The sequence below is a fragment of the Salvelinus fontinalis genome, chromosome 3 (assembly GCF_029448725.1).
Source record: "Salvelinus fontinalis isolate EN_2023a chromosome 3, ASM2944872v1, whole genome shotgun sequence".
NCBI lineage: Eukaryota > Metazoa > Chordata > Actinopteri > Salmoniformes > Salmonidae > Salvelinus > Salvelinus fontinalis.
In genome coordinates, this window is record NC_074667.1 from 55,577,076 (window position 1) to 55,598,496 (window position 21,421).

Consider the following 21,421-nt stretch of genomic DNA (forward strand, 5'->3'; position numbering starts at 1 on the left):
AAGGGAGTGCGCTCACTCACAACTTTGCCTAAGAACACAGCCATGAATAAAGAATGGTACCAACACATCCTCCGAGAGCAACTTCTCCCAACCATCCAGGAACAGTTTGGTGATGAACAATGCCTTTTCCAGCTTGATGGAGCACCTTGCCATAAGGCAAAAGAGATAACTAAGTGGCTCAGCGAACATGGGTCCATGGCCAGGAAACTCCCCAGACCTTAATCTCATTGAGAACTTTTGGTCAATCCTCAAGAGGTGGGTGGACAAACAAAAACCCACAAATTCTGACAAACTCCATGCATTGATTATGCAAGAATGGGCTGCCATCAGTCAGGATGAGGCCCAGAAGTTAATTGACAGCATGCCAGGGCGGATTACAGAGGTTTGAAAAAGAAGGGTCAACGCTGCAAATATTGACTCTTTGCATCAACTTCATGTAATTGTTAATTAAAGCCTTTGACACTTATGAAATGCTTGTAATTATACTTCAGTATTCATAGTAACATATGCCAAAAATATCTAAAGACACTGAAGCAGCAAACTTTGTGGAAATTAATATTTGTGTCATTCTCAAAACTTTTGGCCATGACTGTATAGTGCATACCTTTATTAGATAAGTATTCAATCCCCTGAGTCAATACATGTTAGAGTCACCATTGGCAGTGATTACAGCTGTGAGTCTTTCTGGGTATGTCTCTACAATTTTTCCACACCTGGATTGTTCAACATTTGCCCATTATTCTTTTCAAAAAAGCTCTGACAAATTGGTTGTTGATCATTGCCAGACGACCATTTTCAGGTATTGCCATGGATTTCAAGCAAATGTAAGTCAAACCTCTAACTCTGTCACTCAGAAACATTCACCGTCTTCTTGGTAAGCAACTCCAGTGTAGATTTGACCTTGTATTTTAGGTTATTGTCCTGCTGAAAGGTGACTTCATCTCCCATTGTCTGGTGGAAAGCAGACTGAAGCAAGTTTTCCTCTAGGATTTTGTCTGTGCTTAGCTCCATTCCATTTATTTTTTATTCTGAAAAACTCCCCAGTCCACAACGATTACAAGCATATGAAAATATGGAGAGTGTACTCCTGAACTTATTTAGGCTTGCAATAACAAATGTGTTGAGTATTTATTGACTCAAGACATTTCAGCTGTTCATTTCTAATTAATTTGCAAAAATTTCAAAAAACATAATTCCCCTTTGACGTTATGGGTTATTGTGTGCAAGCCAGAGACACACAAAACTAAATTTAATCCATTTTAATTTCAGGCTGTAACACAACAAAATGTGGATGAAGTCAAGGGGTGTGAATACTTTCTGAAGGCAGTATGTGATACTGTTAAACTGGACTTGGTACTGTACTTTTGTTATGGCCATTGTGAAATTCATACTGTGCTTCTCTCTGCTCTTGTCCACTGCCATGAAGGACGTAGCTACTTGTGCTTGTGCCTAGACTGCCATGCATGTCAGATGGTCTGGTTGGATATTAAAAGTCCACTTGAAAGGCATACTCTCCAGGCAGTTTCACAATGGAAGGCTGAACATTGACCTCTGTCATTTATTCTACTGGGTGAGCAGCTTCTATAGCATCCTACCCCCTGGTACAAGGCCAGGCCAGCTGAGAGATACTGCTGCTGGTTAGACTCTGTGGCCCATGGCCCCTGGGTGTCAGTCTGGATGGACCTCCTAACCAGCACAGCTGTCCATGCTTCATTACAATCTGTTGGATGCGAGGTGGACTAGTGTCAATCCCTTACCAGTAATACAATAATGTATCACTGTGGATGTAGGCAGCTCTCTTTTTTGAGTGAATTTAGCCATCTCTTCTTTCATATTGTGACGGACTACAATTAACCAAGCAATCCATTTATTTTTGTATTTTTAGACTGACTCTCATCAATGTTCCTCCTTAAACATGGCTATGGGTCTACTCCATTAAGGTATTCATTAGCCAGGGTATCTCGTTGATGATAGTATTAGTGAGAGCTCAGCTCCTGTTGATTAAATCTAACATGGTGTCTCAGTAACGGGGAGCGTGCCTGCCTGCCTCTCCAGGTGCACTCACCTGCTCCTCCTCTGGAGAAGCAATTATTCTTTGTGTGGCAGGATGAAGGAGGAGGTGCTCCCCAGACGGTCACACAGCCAAGCCCCTGCTAATTGGTGATGTTAGGGATTCAGACCAGATGCAAGGAGCTCCTCGTTGTCGTTCTTTTTTTTGCTCAGCTTTTTCTCCACTTTGGTTTTGTTTTGCTTTGTCAACACTTTCTTTTGATATGCATATCTATAAATGTTTTATTCATGTAATCTAGGAAATCAGACTGGTTAGCCACATGCTCCCCTTTATTTATTCCCCACCATGATTCACTATGTGTGGGTTCACAGTTACAAATGTGTTTTTCTGAAAGGCTTACAATTAAACAACCTGAGTGAAAATGAATGATTAATGCAATTGTCACTCTCACACCTGGAGAAAACAGCGCAGGTGAAACTGTAGATCCATGGCATTCTTCTTCTCTTTTTCTGACAGCTTCCAGTCTTTTTAATGAGTCTGTGACGCTAATTGAGTGGCTGGGAGGGAACATTGATCAGCGCTGCTCCCAGCAGAACAGCTTAGAGGCAGGGGCACTGGCAGGATGTGCTGAATGGCACTGGTTTACAGTTCCTGTCTCCCAAAGGGCGTGTGCACCAGTTCCAGAATAACATCTCTGACTCTTCCCGTTTATCATCACTCTAAAGATGTGAAGTTTAATTAAAACTTTGCTATACTACGATCATGTCAATGTTTATTAAATCGCATAAGGGTCGTTCCACCTCAAAAAGCACAAGAAAGAGGATTGACATTTTTTGTTGTTGTTAGGAACAGAAAAGATTAGCATTCTTGACACATTATTTTGTTGAAATATAATTTGATCTCTTAGAAATTAAGCTAATTGATTGCACTCAAATTGGGCATTTTAAATGATAGGATTGATGTAATATTCAATAAATATAGTACATAACATCCGATTTGAACCAAACTTTTCTCTAACAGGAATCCAAAGAAATGGTGAAAAGCCACCCACAAACCTTGCACACCCCACGCCAACAATGAGTATATAGTATCAGTTCCCAGTAAAGTTTGTGATTTTTCTTTCCCCCTGTTCCGAGAAATGTGTCATTGAAGTTGTTAGGTTAATGTCCCATCCAACATTCTGATATTACCAGGTTCTGACCGTTAGATGGTGCTGTTCCAGGTGATTATTATAATTTTTTATTTTTTATTTATTTTTTAATTTTATTCTCTTCTTTTTTCTCCCCAATTTTCGTGGTATCCAATCGCTAGTAATTACTATCTTGTCTCATCGCTACAACTCCCGTACGGGCTCGGGAGAGACGAAGGTCGAAAGTCATGCGTCCTCCGAAGCACAACCCAACCAAGCCGCACTGCTTCTTTAACACAGCGCGCCTCCAACCCGGAAGCCAGCCGCACCAATGTGTCGGAGGAAACACCGTGCACCTGACCCTCTTGGTTAGCACGCACTGCGCCCAGCCCGCCACAGGAGTCGCTGGAGCGCGATGAGACAAGGAAATCCCTACCGGCCAAACCCTCCCTTACCCGGACGACGCTAGCCCAATTGTGCGTCGCCCCACGGACCTCCCGGTCGCGGCCGGCTGCGACAGAGCCTGGGGGCGAACCCAGAGACTCTGGTGGCGCAGTTAGCACTGCGATGCAGTGCTCTAGACCACTGCGCCACCCGGGAGGCCCACAATATAATTGTTTTAATACAGACATACACAAGACTTCTCAAAACTGTAATCGCTGCCAAAGGTGCTTCCAGTGGTTGAAAAAGTACTCAATTGTCATACTTGAGTAAAGATACCTTAATAGAAAATGACTCAAGTAAAAGTGAAAGTCACAAAGTAAAAGACTACTTGAGTAAAAGTCTAAAAGTATCTGGTTTAAAATGTACTTAAATACAGTGGTGGAAAAACTGCTCAATAGTCATACTTCAGTAAAAGTACAAAGTAAAAGTAAATGCTGTACATCAAATTCCTTATACTTTGCAAACCAGACGAACGATTTCCTTTTATTTATGGACAGACAGGGCACGCTCCAACACTCAGACATAATATAGAAACACAGTATTTGTGTTTAGTGAGTCCACCAGATCAGCGGCAGATGGGATGCCAACGCACTATATTGATAGGTGCGTGAATTGGACCATAATTCTGTCCTGCATGAGCATTCGAAATGTAACGAGTACATTTTGGTGTCAAGGAAGATGTATGGGAGTAAAAAGTGCACATTTTCTTTAGGAATGTACTGAGGTAAAAGTAAAAGTAGTCAAAAATAAAAGTAGTGAAGTACAGATACCCCGAAAAGGTAACTTAAGAAGCATTTTTACTCATGTACTTTACACCACTAGGTCCTTTTGCAAATTATTGACTCAGGGGAGTGAATATTTATGGAAATTAGATATTTCTGTATTCCATTTTTAATACATTTGCACAATTTTCTAAAAACATGTTTTCACTTGGTCATTATGGGGTATTGTGTGTAGATGGGTGAGCTATCAAGGAGGAAACTCTGCTGACATAGGGATTTGAGTTATCTGATTGGCCAGCAGTAGGCCTGTAGGTGCATTTGATGTTCTCTCTGGGCCTGCCGGGTAGGCCGAGTTCTACCTTCAGACACATAAAATGGTTCAAAATGGGAACACTTTGCCTTCCTGGCTCTAGGGCTGCTGAATCAAATGCTCCTACAGTGGTTTGTCCTTTAATAGTTGCAGCATACTGCAGCACAGCTTGCGTGGTGCCGCAGAATTCTATGGCACGTTATTTAAGTGCCAACCACTGGTATCATTAATGCTAGTTAGTGCTAGTTTGACCACCAGAGGGCATCTTTGAGAAGCATTTGATAGTCTTCAATAGTGGCTGTACTAGAGAATTTAAAACATTTTTTTTGTAAGAACATAGTATATGGTACTGATTTAAAAAAACGTTTAATTAATTTGATCAATATTATGTTTCTATTCCAAGAAAAACAAAAAACCCTCTGGGTTTCCATTAGGATGGAACGGAAATATGGTGTACAACATGATGGTCAGAGTATAGCCTACTGTACAGCACCATACTTGGCTATTTAGCGAAAGAATCCCTGTGTCGTGCGGGCACGCGGAAGACTGGAGTTCAATTCCCCGACAAGAAGGAAGGAGTAGGCTGTCCTTGCAAATAAGAATTTGTTCTTAACTTCTCTGGGATAGTTGGGACGCTAGCGTCCCAACTGACAAGCACCCCCAACCCCCCCCTCACTGATTAGCATCGCGTCACAATGAAAAAGGAAAATCTAAATATCATTAAATCACAAGTCCAAGACACCAAATGAAAGATACAGATCTTGTGAATAAAGCCACCATTTCAGATTTTTTAAATGTTTTACAGGGAAGACAAAATATGTAAATCTATTAGCTAACCACGTTAGCAAAAGACACCATTTTTCTTTGTCCACCATTTTTTCTCTCCACCAGTAGCTATCACCAATTCGGCCAAATAAAGATATTGATAGCCACTAACCAAGAAAAAACCTCATCAGATGACAGTCTGATAACATATTTATTGTATAGGATAGGTTTTGTTAGAAAAATGTGCATATTTCAGGTAGAAATCATAGTTTACAATTGCACCCACCATCACAACTCGACTAGAATAAATACATTACCTAATTACTAATCATAAAACATTTCTTAAAAATATACAGCTCACAGCAATGGAAAGACACAGATCTTGTGAATTCAGACGACAATATTTCAGATGTTCTAAGTGTTTTACAGCGAAAACACAATAAATCGTTATATTAGCATACCACATATGCAAACGTTACCCGAGCATTGATTCAAGCCAAAGAGAGCGATATCGTTATTATCGCCAAAATATATAAATTTTTTCACTAACCTTCTCAGAATTCTTCCGATGACACTCCTGTAACATCATATTACAACATACATATAGAGTTTGTTCGAAAATGTGCATATTTAGCCACAAAAAAACGTGGTTATACAATGAGAATAGTGGCCAACCTGGGCTGAAAATGTCGGGCGCCATTTTGGACAGTGATCTAGCGTAATGAATAACTAATCATAAACTTTACTAAAAAATATAGGGTGGACAGCAATCGAAAGACAAATTAGTTCTTAATGCAATCGCTGAATTACATTTCTAAAATTATCCTTACTGTGCAATACAGGGTTCGCCAAGCGAAGCTACACAAAACAAAATGGCGGCTTATGCGTTTGACATTTTTCAACAGAATAACGATTTATCATCAAAAATAGTTCTTACTATGAGCTGATCTTCAATCAGAATCTTGGGCAATGTATCCTTTCTCCGGTCTAATCGTCTTTTGGTCGAAAGATGTCCTCTTGTCCTGTCGAAATGGCCACTAACGTTCGACCGGTACTGGAAACGTGCCCAGCGCTTCAAAGTGCATCACAAAGAAATGCCTCAAAATCGCACTAAACGGATATAAATTGCTATAAAACGGTTTAAATTAACTACCTTATGATGTCTTTAACACCTATAACGAATAAAAACATGACCGGCGATATATAAGTGGCTAAACCAAAGCTTGGAAGGAGGCCAGTCCAACGACCACTCTGCGTCGAGCGCACTGTTGAAAAGGATGTTCTTTCCGCTCCAGGGTCTATTTATAGATCCCGGATTGCGCAATCCAGTCCATTCAAAATCTCCCCGCTTACTGACATCTAGAGGAAGGCGTAGGCAGTGTTTTTAGCATCATAGCATTCACAGGGACTTATGAACTGACCTGGGAGCAGGGATTTCTGAAATCTCACTCCCTGGCAGGAAAAGTGCTGTAGAATGAGTTCTGTTTCACTCAAAGACATAATTCCAACGGTTATAGAAACTAGAGAGTGTTTTCCATCCAATAATAAAAATAATATGCATATTGTACGAGCAAGAATTGAGTACTAGGCAGTTTAATTTGGAGACCAATTTTCCCTAAGTCGAAACAGCACCCCCTATATCCCAGAGAGGTTAACTGACTTGCCTAGTTAAATAAAGGTTACACTAAGAGCATTTCCACACCCTAATTGTAGTCTCACCAATACCCAAATTGAGATTCAGTGAAAATAAAAATCTCATTGATTTATCAAGAACAGTCCCAATGCTAGTCTCAGAGCAGCGTGAAACAGTGCTAAAATAGTTCTAACTTCAATATGCTCTTTAAGTAAATAAGACCTACACCACTTTTAACAGCACACTAGTGAGACTCATGTCGCCTACGGTAGGCCTACAGTATATAAAAAAATATGACGTGACTCTCCGCCAATAATTACATATAGAGGACCGGAGAATTCTAAATTAAAACCAAAAGCCGCCTCATGGGTCTCCCGGTGGCGGTTGGCATGGGTATCAAACCTGCATCTGTATCAATGCATTTTGCACTGAGGGCGAGCCCCCATCCACTCCAGAGCCTCCATCCACAAAGTATCAAAATACAGAGAGGTGTTAGTAAAGGTATATTGTCCTGCTAATCGGGCTACAAGTGTTTTAAAACCTGTTTTCAAAATATCACCAGCTGTCCATCACTACTGTAAATAAAAACGCAGCATCTTGTTTACATCTTGTTTACATTCTTTATTGTAACCACAATGTCACAAATAATTTGTATCTACCTTTCCAATTACTTTTAGAGTTTGGGATTGATTTGATTAATATTATGGTGTTCATATTCCAAGAAAAAAACGAAAAACCCTCAGGGTTTCCATTAGGATAACGGATGTTTTTCCCGTGCCTGAATCCTGGTTTAGGAAGGCCACCAAAAATTCAGAGATTTCCATCTTCAAATACAACATTTTCTGTCAAGATAGAACTGCCAAAGGGGGAGGAGTTGTAATCTACTGCAGAGATAGCCTGCAAAGTTCTGTCATACTTTCCAGGTCTATGCCCAAACAATTCGAGCTTCTAATTTAAAAAATGAATCTCTCCAGAAATAAATCTCTCACTGTTGCCGCCTGTTATAGACCCCCCTCAGCTCCCAGCTGTGCTCTGGACACCATATGTGAATTTCTTCAGAGTTCGATCTGTTAGGTGACCTAAACTGGGATATGCTTAACACCCCGGCAGTTCTACAATCTAAGCTAGATGCCCTCAATCTCACACAAATTATCAAGGAACCCATCAGGTACAACTCTAAATCCGTAAACATGGGCACCCTCATAGATATTATCCTGACCAACTTGCCCTCCAAATACACCTCTGCTGTTTTCAATCCGGATCTCAGCGATCACTGCCTCAATGCCTGCATCCGCTATGGGTCAAACGACCACCCCTCATCACTGTCAAACGCTCCCTAAAACGCTTCTGCGAGCAGGCCATTCTAATCGATCTTTAAAGGATGCCTGGTCGTTTAAAAGTAAAGAACGATACTTTTAAAAGTAAAGAACGATTTTTAATTACTTAAAAATCATACAATGTGATTTTCTGGATTTTTGTTTTAGATTCTATTAAATTCTGTCTCTCACAGTTGAAGTGTACCTATGATAAAAATTACAGACCTCTACATGCTTTGTAAGTAGGAAAACCTGCAAAATCGGCAGTGTATTAAATACTTGTTCTCCCCACTGTACATATGAGATGAGTAATGTAGGGTATGTAAACATTATATAAAGTGTCATTGTTTAAAGTGACTAGTGATACATTTATTACATCAAATTTTAATTATTAAAGTGGCTAGAGATTTGAGTCAGTATGTTGCAGGTGCAGGCAGCAGCCACTCAATGTTAGTGATGGCTGTTTAACAGTCTGATGGCCTTGAAATAAAATATGTTTTTCAGTCTCTCGGTCCCAGCGTTGATGCACCTGTACTGACCTTGCCTTCTGGATGGTAGCGGGTGAATAGGCAGTGGCTCGGGAGGTTGTTGTCCTTGATGATCTTTTTGGCCCTCCTGTGACATCGGGTGGTGTAGGTGTCCTGGAGGGCAGGTAGTTTGCCCCCGGTGATGTGTTGTGCAGACCTCACTACCCTCTAGAGAGCCTTGCGGTTGTGGGCAGAGCAGTTGCCGTACCAGGCGGTGATACAGCCCGACAGGATGCTCTCGATTGTGCATCTGTAAATGTTTGTAAGTGTTTTTGGTGACAAGCCAAATTTCTTCAGCCTCCTGAGGTTGAAGAGGCGCCTTCTTCAGTTGCGCCTTCTTTGTTGCGCCTTCTTCACCACGCTGTCTGTGTGGGTGAAACATTTCAGTTTGTCCGTGATGTGTACGCCGAGGAACTTAAAACTTTCCACAACTGTCCCGTCGATGTGGATAGGGGGGTGCGCCCTCTGCTGTTTCCTGAAGTTCATCTCCTTTATTTTGTTAACGTTGAGTGTGAGGTTATTTTCCTGACCACATTTCGAGGGCCTTCACATCCTCCCTGTAGGCCGTCTCGTCGTTGTTGGTAATCAGGCCTACCACTGATGATTGAGTTGGAGGCGTGCATGGCCACGCAGTCAAGGAGTACAGGAGAGGGCTGAGAACGCACCCTTGTGGGGCCCCAGTGTTGAAGATCAGCGGGGTGGAGATGTTGTTTCCTACCCTCACCACCTGGGGCCGGCCCGTCAGAAAGTCCAGGATCCAGTTGCACAGGGTGGGGTCAAGACCCAGGGCCTGGAGCTTAATGACGAGTTTGGAGGGTACTATGGTGTTAAATGCTGAGCTGATAGCCATAATGGCGCTGTAGAACGTGACCGTGTGTGTTTGAAAGATTATTTTCCAATTAGCAACAATTTGTTTACCTTCATTAGACAACTTTGTTACAATATTTCTGTAATTCAGTGATATTTATTCCCATAGTAATTCGTTATGGATCCATAACTATATAAACATTGGCATTTTGAAAGAGTATTTTTATAATTATTTTATTAACGAAAAGCATAAAGATGCCATTATTAGTTGCATTGTTTTAGTTTGAAGGTGCAGACTGGCACTAAGAACAGCGGGGACGTTTCCCAAGTCAGTGTCATTATTAGTGCAATGCCCCTTTAAAATGTTGCTCTGCGCTACCCAGTGTGGCAGGGTGGGGGTCCACCCCCCTCTCCATTCCCCCTTCCTCCTGATCCCCCCCAGCGCCCACCACTATTTCAGCGGATACAGCTGAAGACCTGCAAGGCAATCCCATTTTGCGCCACTTGGGAGCCATGACCAATATGACCAATATATATTGTTCTGCTAATAACAGGGTTAATAATATATCTGTGAGAATATCCAAGGGGCTCTTATATAATTCGAAATTAATAATAATAATCGGTTTGTTTAAAAAATAACTATATTTTGAAGATTATTTTGTTTTCAAATAATGTAAAATGAGTGAGAAAAAGCACATTCTTGAACATGGGGTGAGACTTTGTTACTAATTTGAAAATAAAGCAAGTTTGTTATTTATTTCTGTTTTTAGAGGGAGAGAAATCAAAAACCTACAGTCATCTCATGGGTCTCCCAGGCGAGGCAAGCACAGGTATTGAACCAGCATCTGTAGCAACACAGTTTGCAGCGCGTTGCAGTGTCTTCGACCGCTACGCCACTTAGGAACTGTACAATGTGACTGGTCGGAAGTAGGCTACAGTACTACAGAGACACAGTAGCTCCTTGGGACCCAAAGCATAATCAGAGCTCTAATTCCCCCTTGCGCTGGTCTGGAGCAATGAAGTAGTGACACAGGGTACCATACTAAACCACAAATTACCTCTAAATCCCGCAGCATAATTGCAAAACTTTTAGTGGAGCATCTACTGAACGGAACAGCAAGAAGAGCTGCCCCTCACTACCTTAAGGCTATGCTCAAGCCCTACACACCAAACCAACCACTCTGTTCTGCCACCTTAGGTCTCTTGCCCCCCTGAAAAGCATGTTTTTTATGTATTTAATAGCATTTCATTTATTCCGCTACAGCCATTACCATGAGCCCGTTCTCCCCAATTAAGGTGCCACCAACCTCCTGTGTTTGAAACAGTGGCCAGGTAAAGACAACCCAACACATGGGTTTCTGTCATACCTTGTCCATGAACTGCTTACAGGTTAACTTCTCTGATCTACAGATACCGAACACGGGTTCACTTTCCTAAACAACCGCTGAATTGCAGGGCGCCAAATTCAAAAATATTCCTAAAAATATTTATAATCATGCAATCACAAGTGAAATATACCAAAACACAGTTTAGCTTGTTGTTAATCCACCTATGGTGTCAGATTTTGAAAATATATTTTACAACGAAAGAAATCCAAGCTTTTGTGAGTGTAGCTTTCAATGCTACATCAGATACCCCCAAATTAGCATGGGCACGAAAGTGTGAAAAGCAATACAATTAATCGCTTACCTTAGATAATCTTCGAACGTTTCCACTCATGAGACTCCCAGTTACACAACAAATCTTCTTTTTGTTCGATAAATATTACTTTTATCACACAAAAAAACGCCATTTGGGTTGCGGTTATGATGAAAGAAACTACAGCCTCATTCCAGTCCTGAAAGGAAGATGGAAATTTCCAAACGTATCAGATTAAAAAATATTACAAAAAATATTTATAATCATGCAATCACAAGTGAAATATACCAAAACACAGCGTAGCTTGTTGTTAATCCACCTATCGTGTCAGATTTTGAAAATATATTTTACAGTGAAAGAAATCCAAGCTTTTGTGAGTGTAGCTTTCAATGCTATAACAGTTTAGCCTTATATTAACTTGGCCACGAAAGTAAGAAAAGCAATCAGATTAATCGCTTACCTTTGATAATCTTCGGGTGTTCCCACTCACGAGACTCCCAGTTACACAACAAATGTTCTTTTTGTTCGATAAATATTACTTTTATCACGAGAAAACGCCATTTGGGTTGCGCGTTATGGTGAAAAATCAAAAGCCGTGTTCCGTTCGACAAATCCCAAAAAGTATCCAAAATGGTCATAGAAACATTTCAAATGTTTTTTATAATCAATCCTCAGGTTGTCTTTAACAAACACAATCGATAATATTTCAACCGGACCATAACCTATTCTTTAAGAGAGAAATGGAAAATGGGGAGCCCCTCTCTCGCTCGCAGGAACTATTCGCAGGCCACCCGACTAGTTTTGAAACATCTCGCTCATTTTTCAAAATAAAAGTCTGAAACTATGTCTAAAGCCTGGTCACAGCATGAGGAAGCTATTGGAAAAAGAATATGGTTGATACCCCTTTAAATGGAGGTTAGACAGGCCAGGAAACATGTTTTTTTATTTTTATATATCACTTCCGGGTTCTTATTCTCACAGACAATATTTTGACAGTTTTGGAAACTTTGGAGTGTTTTCTATCCTAATCTGTAAATTATATTGTAATGACCCGGCTGGGTCATTAAAGAGAAAAGAGACGGACTCTAGGTGTACAGGTTAGAACACAGGTGTATTCCTAAACTGGGCTATTGTTCAGGCCACAGCCCACGCCGCTAAATGCCGAACGTACACAATTATACATGTCGAGTTAAGGTCACTCTCATAGGAACAGATCAAGGCCCGAACAGAAGAGAGAGATATGAGACACTCATCCCTCTTTATGCATTTCCAAATCCCGCGGGATTACCCATCATACCCCCCCAACCTTTCCATCTGTCCTGACATATTTAACCCCTGCTAGTAGCCATGAGAACCATAACACACCCACAAACACAGAACACAATACCGGGTCGTTACAATATGCATATTCTACGATTTGGGCCGGAGAAAATGTCCTTTTACGTTGGGTACGTTATTTGAAAAAATAATTATCTGACCCCAAGCGCTAAGAGGTTTTAAGGACATTTTGGAATTTGGGTGAGGTATCCCTTCAAAATTGAGGGTGAGGGATTCTTTAAAAAAAATCTGCTAATAGTAGGAACACCACCATCTAAAGGTCAGAACCGGGTAATATCAGGATGTAGGATGGGACATAAACATAACAACTTCAGTGACAAATGTCTCTGAACAAGGGAAATAAACATCACTAAATTCACTGAGAATACATTACATTGGATGAAGAAACAATACTCTGAGCCACAGCTCTATAGTACTTGTCAGACATTGATAACTGATATCATATACTCGTTGTCAGGGTGGGATTATTGTGGGGGATCCATGGGTGGCTTTTTATAATTCCTTTGTGTTCCTCATGTCTTACTCATTCACTGTCTCACTCACTGTGACTCAGGCATGGTGGTTTGTTTGTTCCTCCTGCGTGACTGCCTAGCAGTTGCCATGGTGGAACTTTGTCTGATGCAAGCTGGTTCAAAGTTGACCAATATTTTAAGCCAAGGCAAGTGGAGGCTGGTGATGTGGCAACTATACTTGGCATAATACAGTTGTGTCTTAGTAAAAGTTGTCTGTGACTAACTGAATTAAGTAATGTATGTCTACTGTTAAATCCACCACCTCATCTATGCGCAACTAGAATATGCAGAGATGAGAACAGCAATTCTATGCAAGTATCCAAGTATCCAAGTATCCAAGTATCCAAGTCAATACCTTGAATGTTTAGTCAATTGCCTGTTGGTCGAACATTCTGTCGGCGTCGTCGACCTCCCCCTCAACTTGTACAGTAGCTTTATGATATAATATTTATTATCCAGTCTGTGCTGTTGTTACATCATCCATCAAGGGAAGTAGGCATTGTGGACCTGAGACTAAATTACACACGTGTCTGTCACATCCCTGGTGACTTTAGTCTAACCAGCAAGGACTCTGTCTCTATGAGTGGAAAGAAAACAAGTCCAATTATGCCAGCTCAACTGCAATGCAGCGGGGGCAAGCAAACAAGATGTTTGTTCTTTTATTTTTTATCACAGACACCCTCTGAAATTATATTGTTTGTTCCAGTAAAATGGAAAACATAATGGAAAAGAAGAATTCTGGTGCACACACACAAACATTCACACGCATCAACTAGATACACGATATATATATGTGAATGTCAGCTATCAGCTATCAGCTATCAGTTATGTATATATATATATATATATATATATATATATATATATATATATATATACATACATACAAAGGTATATGGACACCCCTTCAAATTAGTGGATTCGGCTATTTCAGCAACCCCCGTTGCTGACAGGTGTATCAAATCGAGCACACAGCCATGAAATCTCCATGGACAAACATTGGCAGTAGAATGGCCTTACTGAAGAGCTCAGTGACTTTCAACATGGCACCGTCATAGGATGCTACCTTTCCAACAAGTCAGTCAAATTTCTGCCCTGCAAGAGCTGCCTCGATCAACTGTAAGTGCTGTTATTGTGAAGTGGAACGTCTAGGAGCAACAACTGCTCAGCTGCAAAGTGGTAGGCCACACAAGCTCACAGAGCGGGACCGCCGAGTGCTGAAGCACGTGGCACGTAAAAATCATCTGTCCTCGGTTGCAACAATTCACTACCGAGTTCCAAACTAACCTCTGGAAGCAACGTCAGCACAAGAACTGTTCGCCGGGAGCTTCATGAAATGGGTTTCCATGGCTGAGCAGTCGCACACAAGCCTAAGATCCCCATGCGCAATGCCAAGCATTGGCTAGAGTGGGGTAAACCTCGCCGCCATTGGACTCTGGAGCAGTGGAAATGTGTTCTTTGGAGTGATTAATCACTCTTCACCATCTCGCAGTCCAACAGAAAAATCTAGGTTTGGCGGATGCCAGGAGAACGCTACCTGCACCAATGCATGGTGGCAACTGTAAAGTTTTTCATGGTTTGGGCTAGGTCCCTTAGTTCCAGGGAAGGGAAATCTTATTGCTACAGCATACAATTACATTTTAGACGATTCTGTGCTTCCAACTGTGTGGCAACCGTGTTTCAACATGACAATCCCCCCGTGCACAAAGCAAGCTCCATACATAAAGTGTTTGTCAAGATCAGTGTGGAAGAACTTGACTGGCCTGCACAGAGCCCTGACCTCAACCCCATTGAACACCCTTGGTATGGATTGGAACTACGACTGGGAGCCAGGCCTAATCGCCAAACATCATTGCCCGACCTCACAAATGCTCTTGTGGCTGAATGGAAGTCCCCGCTGCAACATCTACTGGAAAACCTTCCCAGAAGAGTGGAGGCTGTCATAGCAGCAAAAGGGGGACCAACTCCATATTAATACCCATGATTTTGGAATGAGATGTTCAACGAGCAGTTGTCCACATACTTTTAGTCATGTAGTGTATACAGTGCATTCAGAAAGTTCAGACCCCTTGACTTTTTCCACATTTTGTTACATTACAGCCTTATTCTAAAATGTATGATATCTTATTTTCCTCACCAATCTACACACAGTACCCCATAATGACAAAACAAAAACAGGTTTTTAGACATTTCTAAAAATGTTTTTTTTTTTAAGTATTCAAACCCTTGACTCAGTACTTTGATGAAGCACCTTTGGCAGTGATTACAGCCTCAATTATTGTGTATGACGCTACAAGCTTAGCACACCTATATTTGGGGAGTTTCTCCCATTCTTTTCTGCAGATCCTCTCAAGCTCTGTCAGGCTGGATGGGGAGCGTCGCTGCACAGACATTTTCAGGTCTCTCCAGAGATGTTCGATCGGGTTAAAGTCCAGGCTTTGGCTGGACATTCAGAGATTTTGTCCTGAAGCCACTCCTGCATTGTCTTGGCTGTGTGCTTAGGGTGGTTTGTTGCTATGGGGTATTGTGTATAGACTGATGAGGAAAAACATGTATTTAATCAATTTTAGAATATGTGTAAAAGGCAAGTGTTCTGAATACATTCCGAATGCACTGTATAAACCCATTCAAATACCACATAAGCCTACGTTCTTGTAAGATAATCAACCAGTCTTCACATACCTGTTGAAGGGTTGTGAAATGAGTCATGAATTTATTTGCATCCTGCTTCGCACAAACACAGTGGTTTAACACTCAATGATATGCAATATGCATCAATTCATGCAGCTATAGGTAAAAATAAGGCATCTTGATGTGCTAGTCACACACTTGTACACGCACACACACACATGCATATTGACCCCACACACACACACTCACATCATTTTCGTACTGTACATTATTTACAGAGTAAGAACAGACAGCAGTCTGGAAGCAGCCAAGCCCTTCACAGAGCATTTTCAATCTGCTTAACAGCTCTCACTGGTTGCAAAATGTTTTGATTATCCATGTTCAGTTTGTCTGGCCATTGTGGCTACAGTAAGTTAAAGGGAATCTCGAGAGACACTAGAGATCAATTACTGAAAAATGCACATATTTATTTGATTAATAAAATCCTCTTTCAGTGGGGTCTGTTAAATTCAGTCATATTATTCATTGAATCAGGAACAAATTAGTTTGATAATTTTCTTTCCAGATGAAAAAAATAAACATTGTGAGAATAAAAGTTCATGTCCATTTAAAGTCCAACAAGGTCATCCTATAATCAGTGGGTGAATCAAATTGGCTTGGTCTTATTGCAGATGGCAACAGTAATCACACAAAATTAAAATGTGATTAATTTATATTTTTGGAATAGGGTTTATGACCTCTGTCTATACATGTCCACTCTCCAGTATATTCTACATTAAACAATAATGCTGCTGCTGTCTAACCTGGATGAGACTAACCTGGATAAATAATATATTTTTATTATCTATGAACTTCAAACCTTAGTCTCTCAATGGGAATTGTGTTAAGGAACCTGAGTATGACCACATTAAAATTAGATGAAAAGGTATGAAAACCCTATTTCTCTCTTATAACCTGCATTTTGCATGAGAAATGGGGAAGCATGTGTGAATATCCCAATAATAAATGCAGTCACCAATTTGAGCCTGGTGGGAATTCAGAGCGCCCAGCGGAAGTATACCCAGGTGCTTTCACCTGACAAGTTTCCTCTGCCACATATCATGCAAATGAATTGTGCTATAAAGCTATAATCTTGTGCTGGGAAATATATATAGATTTGAAGTCGGAAGTTTACATACACCTTAGCCAAATACATTTAAACTCAGTTTTTCACAATTCCTGACATTTAATTCTAGTAAAAATTCCATGTCTTAGGTCAGTTAGGATCACCACATTATTTTAAGAATGTGAAATGTCAGAATAATAGTAGAGAATTATTTATTTAAGCTTTTATTTCTTTCATCACATCCCAGTGGGTCAGAAGTGTACATACACTCAATTAGTGTTTGTTGGCATTGCCTTTAAATTGTTTAACTTGGGTCAAACGTTTCGGGTTCGCTTCCACAAGCTTCCCACAATAAGTTTGAGTGAATTTTGGCCCATTCCTCCTGACAGAGCTGGTGTAACTGAGTCAGGTTTGTAGGCCTCCTTGCTCGCACACGATTTTTCAGTTCTGCCCACAAACTTTTCTATAGGATTGAGGTAAGGGCTTTGTGATAGCCACTCCAATACCTTGACTTTGTTGTCCTTAAGCCATTTTGCCACAACTTTGGAAGTATGCTTGGTGTCGTTGTCCATTTGGAAGACCCATTTGCGACCAAGCTTTAACTTCCTGACTGATGTCTTGAGATGTTGCTTCAATATATCCACATAATTTTCCTGCCTCATGATGCCATCTATTTTGTGAAGTGCACCAGTCCCTCCTGCAGCAAAGCATCCCCACAACATGATGCTGCCACCCTCGTGCTTCACGGTTGGGATGGTGTTCTTCAGCTTCCAATCCTCCCCCTTTTTCCTCCAAACATAATGATGGTCCTTACAGCCAAACAGTTATATTTTTGTTTCATCAGACCAGAGGATATTTCTCCAAAAAGTACGATCTTTGTCCTCATGTGCAGTTGCAAACCGTAGTCTGGCTTTTTTATGGAGGTTGCCAAATCGTTTTTACAACAGACATAGTTTGAAAACCGGAATAATTTTTTTTTGGTTTGCAGGGGGAACTATATTGTAGTTAGGGTTTTTGTTTTGAAATGCATTTTGTCACATTACCTTATCAGTCACGTCACATCTCCAGCATGTTTCAGTTTTTCAATGTGTTCATTTTCAATGCGAAGTTCTAGGGAAAACAGATTTATCTTTCCCCAAAAAATGTCTGAATGACTACTCACAGGAAATCTGAAGCATGTCATTTAACAAATTGTGCAATTTGGGAGGGTAGCACAAAAGCTATCGTCACAAACACAGGAAATCATTCCCCCAGTAAGGTATTTTGGCTGTTATTGTTTATTTAAACATTGCATTGAATAATACAAATTGTTGTGTTTTGAGTGGCTTTGTCATGTACTGCACAATGTAGCATTGATACATCCTGCTGCTAAAAAGCTTTTCTATTCCGGACACAAAATAAGTGGCCTGGTTCTCCATTGTACAGGCAATATACACCCCTGCAGCATGCCAATAAGAACACTGACCTTTGATGTTTTAAACAATTCAGGAATCAGCCATTAGTATTTTTTAGCCAGGTTAGCCACAGGCAGGTGTTAAATACATTCTGCTTTTGTTTGTTTGTTTCAAAATGACTCCAAAGACAGTCCACAGTCATGTCTTGATGGATCTGGTTACAGTATGTCTGCTGCTACTGCAGCCTATCGTGAAAATGGCTGGAGATTGGAAGGGTAATGTGGTGTATAACCCTTGAATCACATCTAATCACATTGGCTGCATTGACACAGGCAGCCCAATTCAGATTTTTTTCTTCACTAATTGGTCTTTTGACCAATCAGATCAGCTCTGAAAAAGATCTGATGTGAAATGTGATTGGTCAAACAACCAATTTATGTAAAAGAGATCAGAATTGGGCTGCCTGTGTAAACGCAGCCATTCTAGGCCAAAGGTAAGAATGGTTGCAAATGCTGTCACTTATTCTTTATCCCATGGCTTAATGACACTAAAGGCTTTGTGAAGTCATGCACAGATAGGCCATTGGATTACAAGCTTCCCATGGAGTAATGGAGGTTTACTTTCTGTGTGTCATTTTAGTGAGAGAATACAAACCACAGCCAAGGAAGGCTAACTGCACAACTAAACTTAAACGTCAACAGGGACACAACTACTCCAATAGCACTCTTGGAAAATAGGACTCAAGTTGACAAAAGGCAAATTAAAATGCGTTCCCGACTGTTGTTAGGTATAAATCAGGAGCTATCCTATTACTGCCTAAATAGCTTTTGAAGACACGTCTCACCTCCAATAACTCTTTTCTGTGCCATGGTGCTGTGACAGAATTAATTTATATGTTTTGTCTGCTTGGGGTTTGGCCCTCTAATGGTTTACCAGGGCTGGCCTGTTTGCTGCCTCTGACTAATTGCCTGTTTTCAAGCAGGTTTGATGTCTGAGTCTGCGTGTAAGCTGAATGTTGTTTTGTCCTGTCTGTGTGTCCCCTATAGAGAGCAGTGTCTTGCAGAGCCCAGTGTTCACCAAGCAGCCTGGCAGCATTGTGTTTCCTGTTGACTCCCAGGAAAACAACAGAGACGTGGTGTTCAGCTGTGAGGCACAGGGAAGCCCATCTCCCCTTTATCGGTGAGTATGCACTGAGTGTACAAAACATTAGGAACACCTTCCTAATAATGAGTTGCACCCCCTTTTTGCCATCAGCCTCAATTCGAGAAGTGATGCATCCACAGTGATGCTGGCCCATGTTGACTCCAATGCTTCCCACAGTTGAGTTAAGTTGGCTGGATGTCCTTTGGGTGGTGGACCATTCCTGATACACACGGGAAACTGTTCTTGAGCGTGAAAAATACAGCAGCGTTGCAGTTCTTGACACACTCAAACTGGTGCGCCTGGCACCTACTACCATACCCAGTTCAAATGCACTTAAATCTTTTTTCTTGCCCATTCGCACTCTGAATTGCATACATACACAATCCATGTCTCAAGGCTTAAAAATCCTTCTTTAACCTGTTTCCTCCCCTTCATCTACCCTGATTGAAGTGCATTTAACAAGTGACATCAATAAGGGATCATAGCATTCACCTGGATTCAAATCAAACGTTTTTGGTCACATGCGCCGAATACAACAGGTGTAGACTTTATATTGAAATGCTTACTTACGAGCCCATTCCCAACAGTGCAGAGTTAAAAAGTAAGACTATTTGCTAAATAAAAACGGAAATAGTAACACAATAAAAACAATAATGAGGCTATATACAAGGAGTACCAGTACCAAGTCAATGTGCAGGGGTACGAGGTAGTTGAGGTAATTGAGGTAATACAGTATGTATGTGTGGGTAGGGGTAAAAGTGACTAGGCAATCAGGATATATAATAAACAGAGTAGCAGCAGCGTATCTGAAGTGTGTTCCTGTGTGTGTGTGTGTGTGTGTGTGTGTGTGTGTGTGTGTGTGTGTGTGTGTGTGTGTGTGTGTGTGTGTGTGTGTGTGTGTGTGTGTGTGTGTGTTGGAGTGTCAGTGTAGTATGAGTGTGTCTAGTGAGTGTGCATAGAGCCGGTGCAAGGGATTCAGTGCAAAACAATTAAGATAAATAAAGGGGGTCAACGTAAATTGTCTGGGTAGCCATTTGATTAACTTTTCAGCAGTCTTGTGGCTTGGGCTTAGAAGCGTTTCATGTGCCTTTTGGTCACAGACTTGGCACTCTGCTACCGCCTGACATACGGTAGGAGAGAGAACAGTCTATGACTTGGGTGGCTGGAGTCTTTGACAATTTTTAAGGCATTCCTCGGACACCGCCTGGTATAGAGGTCTAGGTTATAAGGGAGTTTGGACCCAGTGATGTACTGGGTCATACGCACTAGCCTTTGTAGCACCTTGCATTCAGATACCGAGCAGTTGCCATACCAAACGGGGTTACAGCCAGTCAAGATGCTCTCAATGGTACAGCTGTAGAACCTTTTGTGGATCTGTGGGCCCATGACAAATCTTTTCAGCCTAATGAGGGGGAAGAGGTGTTGTTGTGTCCTCTTCATGATTGTGTTTGGACCATGATAGGTCCTTAGTGCTGTGGACACCAAGGAATTGAAGCTCTCGACCCGCTCTATTACATCCACGTCGATGTGAATGAGTCATGTTCAGCCCTTCGTTTCCTGTAGTCCACAATAAGGGCCTTTGTCTTGCCCACGTTGAGGAAGAGGTTGTTGTCCTGGCACCACACTTCCATGTCTCTGACCTCCTCCCTATAGGCTTTCTTATCGTCGTCAGTGATCGGGCCTACCACTGTCATGTCATATGCAAATTTTAAGGTGTTGGAGTCGTGTGCGGCCACGCAATCATGGGGGAACAGGGAATACAGGAGGGGACTGAGCACACACCCCTGAGGGGCCCCCCTGTTGAGGTTCAGCGTGGCGGAAGTGTTGTTGCCTACCCTCACCAGCTGGGGGCGGCCCGTCAGGAAGTCCAGGATCCAGTTGCAGAGCGAGGTGTTAAGTCCCAGGGTCTTTGGCTCAGGGATAAGTTTGGAAGGCACTATGGTGTCGAACGCTGAGTTGTAGTAAATGAACAGCATTCTCACGTAGGTGTTCCTTT

General features: G+C 41.4%; 1 protein-coding gene across 3 annotated transcripts in view; it reads left to right on the forward strand.

Moving 5' to 3' along the window:
• LOC129851141 (contactin-4-like) overlaps positions 1–21,421 on the forward strand; it is a 252,701-nt gene that overhangs the window by 59,298 nt on the left and 171,982 nt on the right. For all 3 annotated transcript variants that reach the window (XM_055917466.1, XM_055917468.1, XM_055917467.1), the window contains exon 3: positions 19,329–19,461. In XM_055917466.1, coding sequence (XP_055773441.1) covers positions 19,329–19,461 — 133 coding nt within the window. The remainder of the gene's footprint in view (positions 1–19,328; positions 19,462–21,421) is intronic.